Source organism: Thalia democratica, chromosome 8 (assembly GCF_965202585.1).
Source record: "Thalia democratica chromosome 8, ktThaDemo2.hap1.1, whole genome shotgun sequence".
Taxonomy (NCBI): domain Eukaryota; kingdom Metazoa; phylum Chordata; class Thaliacea; order Salpida; family Salpidae; genus Thalia; species Thalia democratica.
This window is the reverse complement of record NC_139172.1, coordinates 21,285,329-21,302,865: the sequence shown is the minus strand read 5'-3', so window position 1 is coordinate 21,302,865 and position 17,537 is coordinate 21,285,329. Positions and strand designations below refer to the sequence as shown.

The 17,537-nt window shown below is 29.4% G+C and overlaps 1 protein-coding gene across 1 annotated transcript; it reads right to left on the bottom strand.

The window, feature by feature from the left end:
* Positions 1–4,460: 4,460 nt before the first annotated feature.
* Positions 4,461–17,047, bottom strand: LOC145842015 (uncharacterized). Its single transcript, XM_082949361.1, has 12 exons — positions 16,794–17,047; positions 15,980–16,276; positions 15,542–15,665; positions 14,914–15,093; positions 14,299–14,414; positions 13,977–14,082; positions 13,538–13,727; positions 11,272–11,350; positions 8,456–8,573; positions 7,921–8,256; positions 7,655–7,716; positions 4,461–6,410 (listed from the first exon to the last, which is right to left on the bottom strand). Exons 1-12 carry the CDS (start codon positions 16,994–16,996, stop codon positions 5,843–5,845), a joined length of 2,379 nt encoding a protein of 792 aa, XP_082805487.1. The 5' UTR covers positions 16,997–17,047; the 3' UTR covers positions 4,461–5,842.
* Between the last annotated feature and the right edge of the window lie 490 nt (positions 17,048–17,537).

The window sequence follows — 17,537 nt, the reverse complement described above, 5'->3', positions numbered from 1 at the left end:
TTATGTTATGATGTTTAAAAGAATGAATTTTCTGAAGAACTAGTCGAAACTTTAAAAAATAAAAGTTTTTTTTTTGCACAGTTCCCTTTCAGCTTAAATTTCAGATAGATTATCAAAAAACTATATTAGGATTTTTTCTATAGTTTATAAAGCTCTATTGACATTTGTAAATAAAAATATTGCAATAATTTTGCTTACAAATTTGTATTATTGGTCTGAAAGATTTAAGAAACAAAGTTTTGAAACAAACCTAAAAACTAATTTTAATACTGATTTTTCATTCCTCGCAGTTAAACGTTTTTAGGTATTTTCGGTTTTAACACATATGATTTTATTTTTTAATAAAAAGTATACTACGGTAATTTTTTAATTCGTAATCTGACTGAGTAGTTTTATATTTCTTAGTATTTCATATTTTTATTAAACCTGACTTTGATTTTTTTTTTTGAAATTTAAGATAGTTTGTAACATCAATAGTAAAGAGTATCTAAATGTTACTTGTTGTTTTACATTTTTAATTATAACATTTAAAATATTAAGATGTTGTATTTGGATACCCGTAATTTATGATCTGTATTTCTATTAGTTTTTAATGTCGTCAATGTAGTTGTAACATTTTTGAAATAGTTGTTTTATTAAGCGCATTAAAATTTTAAATGTCATGTTTTTAAGTTAAAATTCTCAAACTAATAGTAATCTTTTTAATTCTTTTTTATTTTTCAAAAGTTTCGGAAGTAGAACTATAATAAACAAATTCTCTATCGAAATACAGCCAGACTTTAATATTTTCAAGACTTCCAACTCGAGTGTTTTTATATTTCTAAAGAATAAAAAGCAGTATTTACTAGCATTGCTAGTACGTGGCAACTACAAGCATAATTGCCTGATTCAAACCAGTTTTAAGTATTTAACATACATGTTTGTATATACATGTGCAGATCCAAAAGTTCTGGTAACTCTGCATACAAGCTAGCCATAAGATTGGTTTACCAAGACATCTTTGGAGAGCTAAACAAGATCCTTTGTTATAGATCGTAATGTATTACAGTCATATACCATATTTTTAATACTGTTCAACACAAATCCAATTTTAAAAGAATTTTTTTAAATAATTTTACTGTTTTGTGAAAAAGAAAATTCTTGAATAAGTGTATGCTTAAAAAAATATACTATTTAATTACTGATTAATAAGTTACTTATTGCTGTGATGAAATAAGATAATATTTAGTATAATAATAAAATTAGTTTATAAAATAGATGGACCTTTCTTAGTCCGTAATAATTCTGGATTAGAAAATTGTTTAATATTCGAAACTTTCTTATCTCAAAATTGATAACAGCTAGAAAGCTACTTTTTTGATTTGTTTTTTATGTACAATCCAGTGGACACCCATTCAATTTTAGGGAACACTGGTCTAGTCGATTCTTTTTTTTAATTGGTTGAAAAACTGACAACTATCAAAAAGCTGAGTGTTAATTATTGAAAATATTTGTTGTTAAAGCCACTAGATGTAAAATTTTGTAAAAAAATAATTGAAAGTAATTTTTTTAATTTTCAGTTGTATTATTTTATTTCACCAAATGATTATTTTTTTGACTTCAGTATAAAAATTCTTTAGTTCACAATTTATCAAAAGTAATAAAGGAACAGTTGTAACATATATTAAACAACCTTCAAACATCTTAAAAGTATAATTTTAAAAAAGTTAAAGTAGTAAAAAAGACTAGTTCAATTTCAAAAGAAAATGAACTATAAATTTATTATTATTAGTTAATACCTATATAAGAATGTTAGTGTGTGAAGTTTAAGCATCACATCTATCAACTCAAATCTAAACGTAGTGTAAATATGTTTCATACATTCTTACTCTCACTGAAAATAACTATTTTTTTAAATATTTTCTAAAACTAGTTAGTTGTGAATTGCACATATATTTATGTGTTTAAACTACATCAACTTGAAAAATGTCTGACAGTAGTTTTTACTAAATAAGTAAAAACTGTCGAAGTAATTAACTTTTTTGAGCATACAAATATGTATACAGTTAATCTAACCGGTGGTCTGTATTTGCATGTGTTCTAAACGTGCAGTTTCTTGTATATTTGTCAAAACGTTCTAAAAAGAAACTATATCTTTTAAATACGCATAAACAAGTTTCTAGTTTTGCGTATTGTAGAATTTAATTAAAATCCTCTCTGCTTTAGAATTAAGAAAAAAGATTTAACTAAGTTTGTTATAATGTTTATTATAACTCAATTTTTTTTCCATCAATGTCTCATTCTATTCAATTCATACGTATTAAATTAGCTTAAATTATTAACTAGAAACGTTGTTGTTCTCAAACTAATAGTAATCTTTTTAATTCTTTTTTATTTTTTTAAATTTTCGGAAGTATAACTATAATAAACAAATTCTCTATCGAAATACAGCCAGACTTTAACATTTTCAAGACTTCCAATTGGAGCGTTTTTATATTTCTAAAGAATAAAAAGCAGTATTTACTAGCAGCGCTAGTACGTGGCAACTACAAGCATAATTGCCTGATTCAAACCAGTTTTAAGTATTTAACATACATGTTTGTATATACATGTGCAGATCCAAAAGTTCTGGTAACTCTGCATACAAGCTAGCCATAAGATTGGTTTACCAAGACATCTTTGGAATGCTAAACAAGATCCTTTGTTATAGATCGTAATGTATTACAGTCATATACCATATTTTTAATACTGTTCAACACAAATCCAATTTTAAAAGAATTTTTTTAAATAATTTTACTGTTTTGTGAAAAAGAAAATTCTTGAATAAGTGTATGCTTAAAAAATATATTATTTAATTACTGATTAATAAGTTACTGATTGCTGTGATGAAAAAAGATAATATTTAGTATAATAATAAGATTAGTTTGTAAAATTTGAAGCTTTCTTAGTCCGTAATAATTTTGGATTAGGAAATTTAATATTTGAAACTTTCTTATCTCAAAATTGATAACAGCTAGGAAGCTATTTTTTTGATTTGTTTTTTATATACAATCCAGTGGACACCCTTTCAATTTTAGGGAACACTGGTTTAGTCAATTCTCTTTTTTAATTGGTTGTAAAACTGACAACTATCAAAAAGCTGAGTGTTATACATTAAAAATATTTGTTGTTAAAGCCACGAGATGTAAAGTTTTGAAAAAAAATAATTGAAAGTAATTTTTTTAATTTTCAGTTGTATTATTTTATTTCACCAAATGATTATTTTTTTGACTTCAGTGTAGTTTAGTTCACAACTTATCAAAAGGAATAAAGGAACAGTTGTAACATATATTAAACAACCTTCAAACATCTTAAACGTATAATTTTAAAAAAGTTAAAGTAGTAAAAAAGACTAGTTTAATTTCAAAAGAAAACGAACTATAAATTTATTATTATTAGCTAATACCTACATAATAATGTCAGTGTGTGAAGTTTAGGCATCACATCTATCAACTCAAATCTAAACGTAGTGTAAATATGTTTCATATATTCTTACTCTCACTGAAAATAACTATTTTTTTAAATATTTTCTAAAGCTAGTTAGTTGTGAATTGCACATTTATTTATGTGTTTAAACTACATAAACTTGAAAAATGTCTGACAGTAGTTTTTACTAAATAAGTAAAAACTGTCCAAGTAATTAACTTTTATGAGCATACAAAAATGAATACAGACAAGTTAATCTAACCGGTGGTCTGTATTTGCATGTGTTCTATACGTGCAGTTTCTTGTATATTTGTCAAAACGTTTTAAAAAGTAATTATATCTCACGACTTAAACGTTCTTTTAAATACGCATAAACAAGTTTCTAGTTTTGCGTATTGTAGAATTTAATTAAAATCCTCTCTGCTTTAGAATTAAAAAAAGATTTAACTAAGTTTGTTATAATGTTTATTATAACTCAATTTTTTTTTTCCATCAATGTCTCATTCTATTCAATTCATACGTATTTTAAAGCGTCTTTGCCATCAAAATTGTTTATAATTTTTATAAAATTGTTATGTATTGAGCATATTTGTGCTACTAATAGAATATGTCGTTTATTAATAAACATTTTAAAAATCAAGTAAGAATGCAAAAAAGAAAAGTAGTTTAAAAACATTAATATTTTAACTTTGAATTTAATAATACTAAATAATATTTAATTAATCAGGTTAAAAATTTTTACTTTGTATTTTCAACTTAAATAAATTTAACATATTCATTTTATAACCCGTTTACAAAACTTTAAATTTACAAAAATCTTGTGTTTTGGAATTTCTGGTAGCACCTAATTTTTAATTAGTTAGGCATACTGAAAAGCTTTATTCATAAAACTTATTATACATATTTAATTTGTAAGTCTAAAAATAACTTTTTTTTTCTTCTTTAAGTTTTCTTTAGCTGTTTCAAATTGATTAATAATGTAGTTATGTGTTACAATTAAAAAAAAAACATCAAACCAATGTTTTTAGTTTATTATAAATAATTTAATTCTAACGAAGGTCAAAAGCACAATCTATAAATATAGCATCCGTAAAACAAAAAAAAATTAGTTCATAAGAAAAGCCTTACAAAAAGTCAAAAAGGTAAATTTTGGTCAAGAGTAACCAAAAAATATTTTGTTGTGTATCACGCTACTAGCAGAGACCCGTTTATAAGTGACATATAGTTTCTGTTAAACGCGTATATTGAAATACATAGTCGTAAGTGTTGCTCTCTGAAAACAAATTAATTTACTACAAACCAACTTTTGTATTGCGTCGAAAACCCATGCAAAAAAAAAAGAAGCGAAAACTTCCTGAGAGCTTTAAGAGCGAGTGTGAAAATTTTGTGTTTTTTTAAAGCCGAATAACAATAACAAAAGAAAATAATAAGCAAACTGATGTTCGTCACAATCTTAAGGATGATGAAAAATCGACGACTTGATTATCGTTAGCAAAAAGGAGTAAAAAAACAAGCACATAATTAATTTTATCATCAGAAAGTTTCCCGATTCGAGTTTAGCAGCACTGAAAACGCGCCAAATACGAATAAAAAGAGGTTAACGGCTTCGAAAATAAACAAAAACAAGAAGAAACCAAAGAGGTATAAAGAAACTACACGGCTCAAATGTAGAGACGTGATTTATTTTTTTAATGTTAAAAACTCAATGACTAAATAGATATACATATATACATGTATTGCTAAACTATTTTTTATTAGTAAGCTTTGAAGAATTTTTCTTAAACTATAGACACATAGTATTTGTACGACAAAGCTTTAGTAAGTCCAGTTAAATTTATTTAATCTTTAATGTTATGATTTAAACTATGTAGAAATATAAGTAGTTCGAACTTTTTAGAATCAAACATAACTAAAAAACACAACATGAGCAGATAGATTGAAAAATTACTGTGATTAGTTTTCTTAATACTTTTATCATTAGTCAAGATTTTTAGTGAAAATTCTAGTAAAAGATTAACGATATAAGATGAATGAAAATATTTTAATTGTTAAGTATAAGTCATTTAATACGCCAACAACAACAACAAATAAGGTTATTTTGATTCAGTCAACTAACACACTTTTAATTATTATTAAAAAAAAGTTTCTGCTACTTTGTGACAGTCACTGAAAAGTAAGAGACCGCAAAAAATAGAAAGAAGTTAAAACTAAGGCAGTTGTTAGCGTGACAAACGAAATTTAGGACGGAAAATTTAAAAAACAACACAAATAGTCAGTTTCGCGAAACAGACGACAGCAATATTCGCTATCATCAAACAAACACGTCCACAAACTGTGAATCCGGCGTCTACAAAATATTCCCATCAAAACTTCAATCCGATCGTTTCCTTTCAACTCTTCAGTTGTTCTGCAGCTTGGCCCTAACCTTTCCCTCGCACATCGGCAACTGGTCTCCGTCCACACTTATCTCCTCAAACTCCGAGCCGTGGGTCTTGAAGAAGAAGCGGTACTTATCAACGTGCACCTTCAGCTCGGACTGCATGTACGTCTTGAGGTGGCGCAGGGCGAGGGGGCGGGGGAAGGGGTGCGTGATCTTGTACGGGTACTCGTGCCCCGGCATCTTCAGCAGCACGGTGGTCATCTCGGAAATCCCCTCCGTCGAGAACTCGCCGCCTTTGTCCTCGTCGTCGTCGTCGCGGCGCAGAAAGTCCGGTAATTCCTCGCTGCGGTTTTCCGTTTCCTCGATCAACCGCCTTTTCACCTCCTCGATTGTGGTTCCGGCGTCCGGTTGATCGAGCAGGGGCATGCACGGGTCCTGGGCCAGAACCGAGATTGGGCCGAAGAAGCTGGCAGAGTGGCTGCTCGTCACCCCAGTGCTGCTCACCGGGTTCACGTAAGCGGGTATTTCCCCCGAACTGTCCCCGGAAGCATTGGCCGGCAGCTTAGCTTTTGCGAGCCGGCGGGACCTGTATTGTGGTTTATTGTTAAACTTAAACTGTTTATTAAAAAAAAATGTTAAAACGAATGTTTAGTTTTAAGTTACAATGTTAATAAAAAGACAAGTTTTTTTAATTTTATAATTTTCAAAACTTGTGGTGTTTCTTTTTTGCAAACTTCTATGAGTAATGCCTTAAAGTAAACTATTTTATATTTTCATGGTAAAACTTTAACTTCTTTAGTTTGTGGCAAAGTGGTTTATTTAGTTAAGAATTGTAACATAATTGTAATAAAAGCATTTAAATATTGTAAAAGTTGCTTCCAAGTTTTCTTCCCAAAATTTAGATATTAATACACAAACTAAAACTTAAAAACAGTTTGTGTTGTAAAATATTGCTACTTTTCAACACCTTTTTATACGCTTATTAATACTTTTAAGAACATTTATTCTACAAATCATATACCAAACAAACTCTTTTTATTAATAATAAAGTTAAGTAAAGGCTTTTTAAACTCAATCTCAATTTATTAGAAAAAAATTTTCGTGCGAAAGCTTACATAATGCGTTCAAAAAGAAAGATAAAAGCCTTGGAGAATTAAAAGTCATTATCAATTAATCATTCTTTTATATACTACTTCAAACAAAGCTTCAACTGCAATAAACTCCCATAACAATCAAAAAGCCAGCACGTAATTCAGTGATAAACAACTTGCTCACGCGAGAATTTTCACCAGAAAAGAAGAAAAAACATGAAAAGACTTCGTTTCTGGTTTTCGCAGCGAAAAGTACATAAAGCTCGGCTAACCGCGCACCTATGAGCTTCGCACACAGAAAACGGCGAAATGAAAAGAACAAAAAGGAAAAGTGAGAAAAGTGGCTTGAGTGCCTCATCGCTTTGATGTGGCCTCAGTCATCCACTCATTAAAAAAACTTATTCCCAGTTGAAATGTGAAGCTCAATTATGAGTCAAGCCAATTTCGACTCAAACTTTCACAAAGGCTTCGCAGTTTTGAAACGCTTCGAAGTTTTTGCTCGTGCTTTTTTTACGGTGGAAAATAATTCGTTTTAAGCCTTCTTAAGCCGCAAGACAAAAACTGGTAAGGTTTTTTTTAGGCTTCGGTGAGCATAGAAGTGAAATGCGTTAAATTATGGCCAGCCGACCGTAAAATGATACATTTTTGTTTTTGTGCAAGTCAAAGGCTGCATTTTTGCTGTAAGGGTTTTAGATGTAATAGATATATGCATGTAGTGAAAATCAAAACTGAAGCTCACCTTTCTTGCTTCGGCGTTTGAATCCAAGCAGATATCATTCGCGTTTTGTCGACAGGAATAATCTGAAGTTTTAAAAAACCATCAGTATTGCTTGAAACAAAAAATTTACATTCAGAAGTATCAAACAAATTAAATAACATTAAAGTAACTCTCAGCTGAAAATTTATAAACATCGTAAATTAATTCTAAAGCTCTAAGTGAATTGAAAAAATATTTCGCATGTATTAACTATATTTTAATGTTTTTGTAAATAAAAAAAAACTCACGGGCGTCGAAACGTCGGGGACGTTGTTGTTGGTTATTTCGGGGACGACGCCCATCTGCACCTCCCGGCCCTGGTTGTCACCGGCAACCGGCTTGCTCCTGATGGGCAGCATCTGCAGCTGCGCGGACGTCATCATCTGCTTGGAGGCGACGACGCCCGTAGATGACGTCACCACAAACGGGTCGTTGACGGGGTAGCGCGACGACTGAACGGTCGCCGGGTGGCGCACTCGCTTGCTGAAGCGCGGAGGAGAAACGGGCCGTTCCTGGGGACTTTCCAGTTGGACGCGGCTGAGGTGGCTGTCCAGGATGTCGTTGCTGTCGATCGTGTCTCGCACCTGAAGTATATGATCAGTTATTATAAATATAAAAAATGTGTGATATTTAGTCTTAGGCTGACAAAAAAAAAACATGTATTTAAAGTTATTTGTTTTAATGTTCGAACTTCAGTTCCTGAATTAAATTGAATGGTTGCTTCTTTAATTACAAATAAAACATACATCATAGATATAAAGTCAATGTAATATTTTAGCCGACCTGAACGCGAAACTTTTCCATTCTTTTCTGCTTTTCCTCGATAATTTTCAACTTTTCACACAGAAGTTCGAAGAAAGCTCTCGGGTTTTGCGTGGCCATCGCCGGCATCTTGTCTATTCTGTTTGAAAAAGTAAATAGTTTAAATTCTAAAAGCAATTTCGTAATCGAGCTTCAAACAAGAAAAACTGTTCAGTTGTAATAGGTGATATGTTGTGTTTTTTCAAATCCAAATGTGCCTGAATATAACCTCGTTGACTAGTTCAATATTAAAGCACAAACTAACAAAAGAACAAAAAAAAAATCAACATGCGCTGTGTTTTATCAGTACACTCAAATAGTTAAGAAAATAAAAGCAAACAGTTCAAAGATCAATATCAAAGCCATTAACCACTGAGACGAATAAACAATGGCGGTTGTAAAAACATAAATACGTGTGGTGACGGCGCAAAATCCGACATAAAAGGAAAACAAAAATAAACTTTTTTTTTTCATTCATTCAGCAACACTCACGAGAGCGCTAAAGCCTTTGCGTGCAAAGCGAACGGGCGACAAAAACAAATAATCAAACAGAAATTTCGCTCAGTATTCTTGTGTGTGTGGAAGCACAACATGTAGGGGTAATAAAAACAAGCGGGGAGCACTTAAAACAAATTAAAGCGGCCGCTTTCGAGTTTTTGTGAGCAATAAAACATTTTTGCCGCCCCCGCTGGAATGCCGAGGTGTTTTTTTTCATAAAAGTCGGTGGAAATTTTGCTTCTAGCTTCTTATGTTTGAGCAGCAAACAAAATTGCTTCGACAAAAGACAACAGTCGGCTACCGGAAAGTTAAAAAAAATCACCTCTATTAGCCCCTCACACAACAAGCATTGCAAACTAGTTCGTTGCAAAAGCAGCAGATGAATTTTTATTCGAATGGATCAAATGTTTCATTTTAACTTTGTGTTCCACGCACACACAAAAAGTCACAATGTACTTGAAACGCACGCCACTGCGGCGAATAGAGAAAGCGCCCGTGTCATATGCGCGCTGAAACATCAAAAGAATTCCATGAAGTTGAAGCAAATATAGATGCCACACACGCGAAGTTGCTTATTACGTCACAATGCCGCTTAATTGCTTTGATTTGGCCATCGTCGTCAGCGTGTCACACGTTTGATCTGGTTCATGTGTGCGCGAACTGAGCTTTTTTATCTGAAACCGAAATCAATCAGCTGAGGGCGAGACTTGAAACCGTGCATAAAAGCACAAGACGATCGAAAGCGAACAGCAATGTGCATTTTGTTCTCACATGGAACAAACGAAAAATAAATAGGCAGACCGAACACAGAAAGCTCGAAAGCGCTTTTATCTCACTATTAAAAGCCGACGGCTATAACAAGCGTATAACGGACGCGATCAAAGGGTAGGAAATTTTTGCGCGGCTCAGATAACAGATGCTCTATCTCGCCACTCTCGCAACGCTGAAAGCAAAACGAAGAAACACTGAAGCACAGAACCAGCACCGTAGGGCAGCTTTCGGGGGAGAAGGCGGAGAGAAAGAGGAGCGGCGCAAAGTGAAGTGCGAGGAATTTTCGCCGCTCAAAACAAGACGCTGGTTTTTTTTTTTCGATGAAAATCCGAAAAAATTTTTTGCTCGCACGACTTTAAGTTGAACCTTGTTTTTCGCGTGTGGACTTTGAAGTGTTTGAGGGTCCGCGTCGCGTAACTCGCTGCTATTTTTAGTACGAAAATAAACATTATTGCGTAAACGCGTAAAAAGACGTTTCGTGTTTTACATGTCGAGTTGTTGAAATAATTCTGTTTACAGAATTACTTGTTTCCATAATTAAAACACTAAAAACTACCTATGCGAAAATACCTTTAAACTATTTCAAAAATTAAGTTGATCAAATAGGTGTTGTGACAATAACAACTATAATCGTAATAAGTGATGTTTTTTAAAGCTTAACATTAGAACTGCTAACTCGGATAAACAAATGAACTTATTCATTTTAAAGTTCGACTATCGATTTTATTGATCTTTTCTACATGGGCAATCGCGCAACATGGATAGCGGATGCACAGCAACGTTATTTTGTTACAATGCAAACTTTTGTGACAAATTTCACTCACACTTTTTAAGGTTGACAAACAAGTTTCTTATAACTACTTGAGTACTATTATATAAGCAACAAGTTTGTACTTTTCAAAAGGAATAAGTAAAGAAGAATTAAAGTTTAACACAGCTAAAGCTATTAAAAGAGTAATTAATGATTAATACTAACTACAATTAATTAGATCTTTAAAAAAACAAAAAGTAGAAGAAAACAATCTAAAAGATTAGGAGTTAAATTGCTAGTTTTTAATTTTAACATACAAGTTTAAAAACATACTTATTTGAGACTAACAGAAAAAAGTACACCAATCATCTAAAAATTTAGCTTTTAGTATATAATGGAACAAACTATCTTATACCAGATTTATAAAGTAAAACTAAAAAATATGTGTTTTATGCTGCGCACAGAAATTTTGCTGAGTAAAAAAAAACTTCCAAAATAGATGTTTATTTTACAAAACTAAGTATTTTTTGTTAAATTTTAATGACTTCTAATATATATTTACAAAAAAAGAATATTTTGAGAACTTGATTATTTTTAGTTATTGCAACTATATAGTAAATAGTTTACTGTGCACAGATTCCATTCTCTTACAATTTACTGCGCATAGCTTTTAAAAATTTTGTGAACAACTATCAAAATAGTCTGAGAAACATATCAATAAAAGTTAATTGGTCGAACTTAAACGTAGTTTTACTTGAGCAAAGAAAACATGGCTTACTTTTTGGGGCGAGCCTGGAAATTGGACGGAGGAGGGGGTAGCAAGTCGCATCTCTGAATGGTGCGGTGGTGGTAACGTTCTGAAGAAAAAATAGATAAATATGAATTGTTAAAACCAACCAATCGTGGATGAGTTTATTCAAGTTTTTATTTTTATAAGAAAGTTTGAATGTGTATATTGCAAAAAATTACAATACTGTTTATATATAACATTGTTTGAACAACATGAAAAACAACATTACTAAAAGATGAAAAACTGTTTGTCATAATGCATTTTGTATTGTTCTTAAGTATTGAAAATCTTTGGCTACCACTAAAAAAAAATTACAAAACAAGAAACTAAAAAAAAATTGTGGTATAGAAGCTAAAAATTCTAATTTTTCTGAAGTGAAACACATTGAAAATATGTAATAAACATATATAGTATAATTGAAATTTTTTATTATCAAGTGGTAATTTTTTTTAACATTAAAAACAAATTTAGTAAAACTTAAAACATTTCTAGATTTTAGAAATTTTTATAAAAGTTTTATCAAACAATCTTTTTTATACATATTACTACACTTTTAATTGTCTACATACTTTATCTAAACTATAGAAGTCCTCAACTTAAACCTTTGGTTAAACTAATTTATTGTTATTAAATAATATATTAAATTAAATTTTTCTATCAATTAGTTTTTAGTTATAACTTTTTTGTTAGACATAATTCAGCTCGTGTAACTTATTTAATTTCAAAGAAATGGATCATAAAAGAAAATAAATTGCCGTGAAGTTTTTATATTTAATCAAATCACTTAACTTAGTCTACTATACATTCTTAATGTTGAAAGACTTTTCAGTAATCAATATTACTTATTTAAAACAATATTAAAAATCTAACAAAAACACATAAGTATTATTAGAGTTTTTCTTAATAAAAAAAGCATTTTTTTACGTGTTATCAAATACTTTTGAAAGTACAGCAGCTTAAACAGTTAAAACTTATATAATATTTAATGAAATAAAACACTTCTAAAATACGTAAAAACGCCTATTTCGCCGTTCACCAAAATAGCATAAGTCTTTTTCTTTTGTATGTTCGAAATACTCACCATCATATTTCGGTGCATAAATAGGAAACCAATGGAAAACCGCTAATGTCAGAGCATAATACATAAGCAGCGATTGAAAATTTTCGCACACTACTGAGCGGATTATAGATCAGAGTGCACTAAACTGAATTGAAATTTCCTAAAAATAGCCGTTGAAGTTCAACCGAAAGATTAAATTAAACTTTATTTATCATAAATGAGTATGTACTTCAATAGAATTAATAAATATAAAATAAATATACTTTTAAATTGCATTTTTCCGGTAATAAAATACTTTAAACTTGATAGTCTATATTTTTTCTATAATCAAAAAGAATGCACACTTATTTAACTAATTCATTTTTGAATACCGTTTCAGTCATAACTTAAACTTTTTTTTTATTAAAGTATGAATTTCAGTAATTTAAGTGTAAGTAATTTATTCCTAAAAGCTTTTTAATTTTGATAATAAACAATACAATTTAGAAATAATTATCAGAAATTTATCTATTGCGTTTTTACACAGTTACATAAAGCTTATTCATATCAAGTAGCGACTAGGGGCGGCTAAAAATGTGGAGGAACTAATTCTCCCCACACAGCTGCCATGTAATTTTTAGCTTTAAACTTTGTACCATTTTTAACATAAATTTATAAAAACTAGTTTAATATGATTGAGAAAAATTGTGTCTCGGTTAAACTTTGAAAACTTAAATAGCAGTAACAAAGTTTTAAAAGAAGGTACAAATACAAACGAACTGTAGGAATGTACAAAATAAAATGAAATATAAGGATGAAAAATTTAACTATTGATTACATTAAAAACGTGAACTCGGCAAGCTGTACATTACTAATAGAGTAAAAATATGTAGTATGTTAAATATTTTTTTAATTAAATATTTAATTAAAAATATTTAATCAATTATTGTTTTGATAAAGTTCAACAACTTCAATTAGTTTAAGTTTTGCTGATTTTAACTAACTTGTTTTGATCAGAATCAAACAAGATTTAGTAAGTACTTCATATCAACATGAGAAACACAAAAAAAATCAAAATCAATTGGCAAAAACTTTATGTGTTTGGGCTAACTTCTTAACTAGCTAACAACATAAAATTTCACTACTGGTAAAAGCCATGCAAACATAAAACAATGTTTTACAGCAGTCACTGTTACAATACATATTAGCCCTAACCTTTGCGGCAGTTGTGGCTTTTTGATGAAGAGTGAACTGCAGGGCCTTCCACAATCGAGCTGCCATCGTCGTTGTTGGTGTCTGATGATTTGCTGTTCGAAGTCTGGTCGCTGCCAACAGCCGATGGGGCGGGATTCTGGTAGCCACTGGTCGTGTGACCTCCAACGTAGTAAGGATGCGCGGAAGTTGTCTGGAATTGTTTTAATGTTGTAAAAATTGTTGCGGCATTTGTATAAAGTAAACTGAAAAAATGTTGTACAATTTAAGCTTAAATAGAATCAAGGTACTACTTTGAATGTTTTGCAAAATTCTCTACTCATGTAGTAAGTAAGTAAATATTAATAGCATCAATTTACAAAAAATTAAGCCAACATGCATTATATAAAACATTTGGGGCAAAATTTTTTTTATTTATAAAAATACTTGCAAATACACCAACCGTTCTTCCTGACACACCATAGGGGCTTTTGACCTTGTGAACAGTAGAATTCATCATTGGTGTTGCATGTTTTAAGTGAGCCTGGCTACTTCCATTCTTCATCCGTCTGTAGCAAAATTTTACATTTACAGTTTAATTACTAGTTAATGTTGCTGAACTTTAGATTTTTAACAGCTAAATTTTTTGATCATTGTTATACCAAAAAACAACAAAATCAATTTTAAATTCAGTAAAGTGTTACAATAAAGTATAAAACGCTAGTTTCAACATGGATAGTTCAATATAGTATAAATTATAAAAAAAACAATAGTAATAAACGAACGGTGCTGGAGTCCATTCTTTTTCTTCAGGAATAGCTGTGAGATTAGTAAATTGCCTTGCTATTTGAGAAGGTGACTCAGTTCCTGAAGGCTTGCTTAACTTTACTGTATTATTTACCTGTAAAATGATATAAAATAGCTAAGTTCATAACTTATGCTACTACTATATGCAATTAATGCATTGTATTCTGTTTTTAAACAGTAAAAACTGTTATTTTACTAAAGCTTGTTTGAAAAAGTTTCCATTACTATGAAATTAGAATCAATTTTACTATACTAAAACAAATGATTTAGATTACACTAAATTAATGTTATACAATAAATAAAGTATAAGATATTGTAATAAAAATGATAACAATAATTTTAATAATCAAGAGAAAAAATTACAAGTTGGTTGAATAATATTCTAGAAATATAATACTTTTTATTAAGTATTAAACTAAATTCAAGCTTAACTAACTTCAATTAAAAATGACAAACTATATTATATTGTTGTATAAGAATTTTTTTACGTTAAAATAATAACTAAAAGGGTAAATATTTCAAATAGTTTTTTAGTGAAAAACAAAATCAACAATACTTTGTTAAAAGATTTATTAACATTTTTTATTTACTACCTGATTAGGGTAATTCTGTTGATTTGAAGAAACTTTGTAATTCACTCCTTCATATTGAGATGCTAGATTTTTGAAAATATTGCTGATAAGAAAATCTTTGTAAGAGTTTTTTTCTACATTTCGCTCAATCTCGTTTTGGGCTTGTAAAAATAAATCTCTATCCAAGAAGTATTGATTTTTCTAAAAAAATATTAAATAATGAAAAAAGTACAGCTTAGGTAGATAAAGTATAAAATATAAAATAAAAGCAGCTAAGAGTTTTGTCTAAATCTGAAGTTTCCAAACATAGGGGGGCAATACTGCCAACAATTAAAAAGTTTTGATTTTTAATGTGATGGTTGACATGCATTAGTTATTTTCACCCATATGTGTACAATACCTCTCCTTTTTAAAAATCAGTTCTAAACCCCTCCAAAACTTTTATTGTCTTATAAACAAATTAGTTTTCAATTTAATAGAATTTAAAATAAATATTACAATAGCTTATAAATATATATTATATAATAAAAAAAAAGAATTTTGACAGATTGATAAAAAACTAAATTAATACGCAGTAAAATTTTCCATAAATGTTAAATAAGTTTAATGATATTAAATTTAGATAAAATACATTCAACAAAATACAAACTTTTGAAGATTTGAATTGACGGCGTATGTATGTTTTAGTGGCATCTTTCACTAATATTTTCACATGATCATCAGCATGCTCATTGTCTAAATATTCATGGTAAATTTTCCTTGCTAACTGATACCTGTTTAATTATTTTATAAAATTAATCTAAAAGTCAGTAAAGTTTATACAGTTTGTTATTAGGTATATTTTTTTTTACTTAGTCCTTTTATCTAAAAATTAATTAATTAAGAATTTTTTTAACAAAAGTTATAAATTTCTCACATAATTCAAAATTATTTAAAGCCAAAATAGTTAAATAAAAACCATAATTTATGTTATTATCACTCAATTATAACTAAACTTTTTATTAGCTAGTGTATTCAAGAAAAACTTTCAAAGAGAACTATATATTTCTGCTAAATTTGAAAGTAATAGTTTAAATTTTGTACTAACCTTTTCTTTCTTGTTTCCTCATCCATACTTTGGTCACTGATGATAGGTCCGGTGGTTGACGATGCAGCAGAGGAGTTTGCAGAATGAATTTTTTTCAAACCATACTCTTGATAGCCCTTCATCGCCCACCAGGCATTCAAAATTTGCTCTTCTTTGATTTCTTTTAGATATTCATTAAACAATCTGACCCCATCAGTGTCGCCCAATAAGTTGTGCAGTGAAATCTTCCACTTTTCATGAGAAGGTAAGTTTGATGCAGAGCCATCAGGTTCATAACCAAGATCAGCATCGTTTCTTCTGTATTTTTAAGTAAAGCTATTAGAAAGAAAAAAATAGTTACTTTACCATTTAAAGTAGTAAAAAATGAAATGCAAAACTATCTTGTAATAGTAGCTTCCAGCTCATTCTAAAGCAAACTTTTAAATTTAGTGTATAAATTTTAGACTTAAATAATTTAGCTACTGCAGCAGCTTAGTTGATTCAAAACACTTTGCATTTAAATATAAATTCATTTATATATAAAATTAAATAAACAAATAGAGCAAATTGCAGTATATTGGTAACAGACTTTTAAAAATTTAATATGTTAGTAGTAAAGGAAACATTTCTTACTTTTTTTTAATTCTAGTAAGTTTTTTAATAGTTAAGTAACTATTTTCATCACTTAAAGGTTTCTTATATTATTAACCATTTTTCTCAATTCTTATAAAATTTATCATTTTACCAACTAATTACAAGAATAAGAGTAATAAAACATTTAATTTTTTTTATTACTATAACTTCCTCTATTTCCGTATTAATTATAACTAAGCACCTTGGAGTAGAATTAGAAACTTCTGATTTTCCACTGATACTACTGTTGCTATGATCATCATGACCTTGTTCTTCACCAATAGCAGGAGGTCGCTCTACTGAAGGTTTGGTAAAGTTGTGATCCATCATAAACGTGTGCAGAACTTCTTTAGAATTTGGAACTGAACTTTTTGCATTTTGACTTGTGTTGGACCCATTATACATTATTATTTAAAATCCATAAATCACATTAAAAATTGAGAGGACTCAAGTTGAAGGTCTATAAATTTTAATAGTATAAGTATAATATTTTAGATATATAAAATTCTATTTGAAACATAAATATCATCCAAGTCTCACTAAATACTGCCATTTATGTATTACAGCTAGAGGTATCAAATGAATTATTTTATTTATATTCCATTTTCATTACAATAAATTAAACTAATAGTTGTATGAGATTTGCATGTATTCAAACTCTTAACAACTAAGTGTCTCTTAAACTAAACTTTTGTTTATAAAAACTTATGACAAATTCTAATTACATTAGTTATTAAATATAAAATAAGGACATTTAATTTACTAGTTTTTGAACCTTATAATTACAAAAGTATTTTACTTCCTTTTAAACGCAAATATTTTATACCTTTTAATGTTAAGTTATATAAAACTATTAATTAACAAAATAATGTTAAAAGGGAATTTTATTAAAATTTAATATTTATTACTAGCACTGCTATTTTAACTTTAAGTAGATAACTTGATA

Bases quoted from the DNA above. Each gene is read 5' to 3' on its own strand.
- LOC145842015 (XM_082949361.1), bottom strand. From the start codon at position 16,996: ATGTATAATGGGTCCAACACAAGTCAAAATGCAAAAAGTTCAGTTCCA. The intron at 14,415-14,913 runs GTAGTAAATAAA...ATCATTTTACAG, and splicing joins AACAGAATTACCCTAATCAG to GTAAATAATACAGTAAAGTT. The intron at 13,728-13,976 runs GTTGGTGTATTT...AAACAATTCCAG, and splicing joins ATGGTGTGTCAGGAAGAACG to ACAACTTCCGCGCATCCTTA.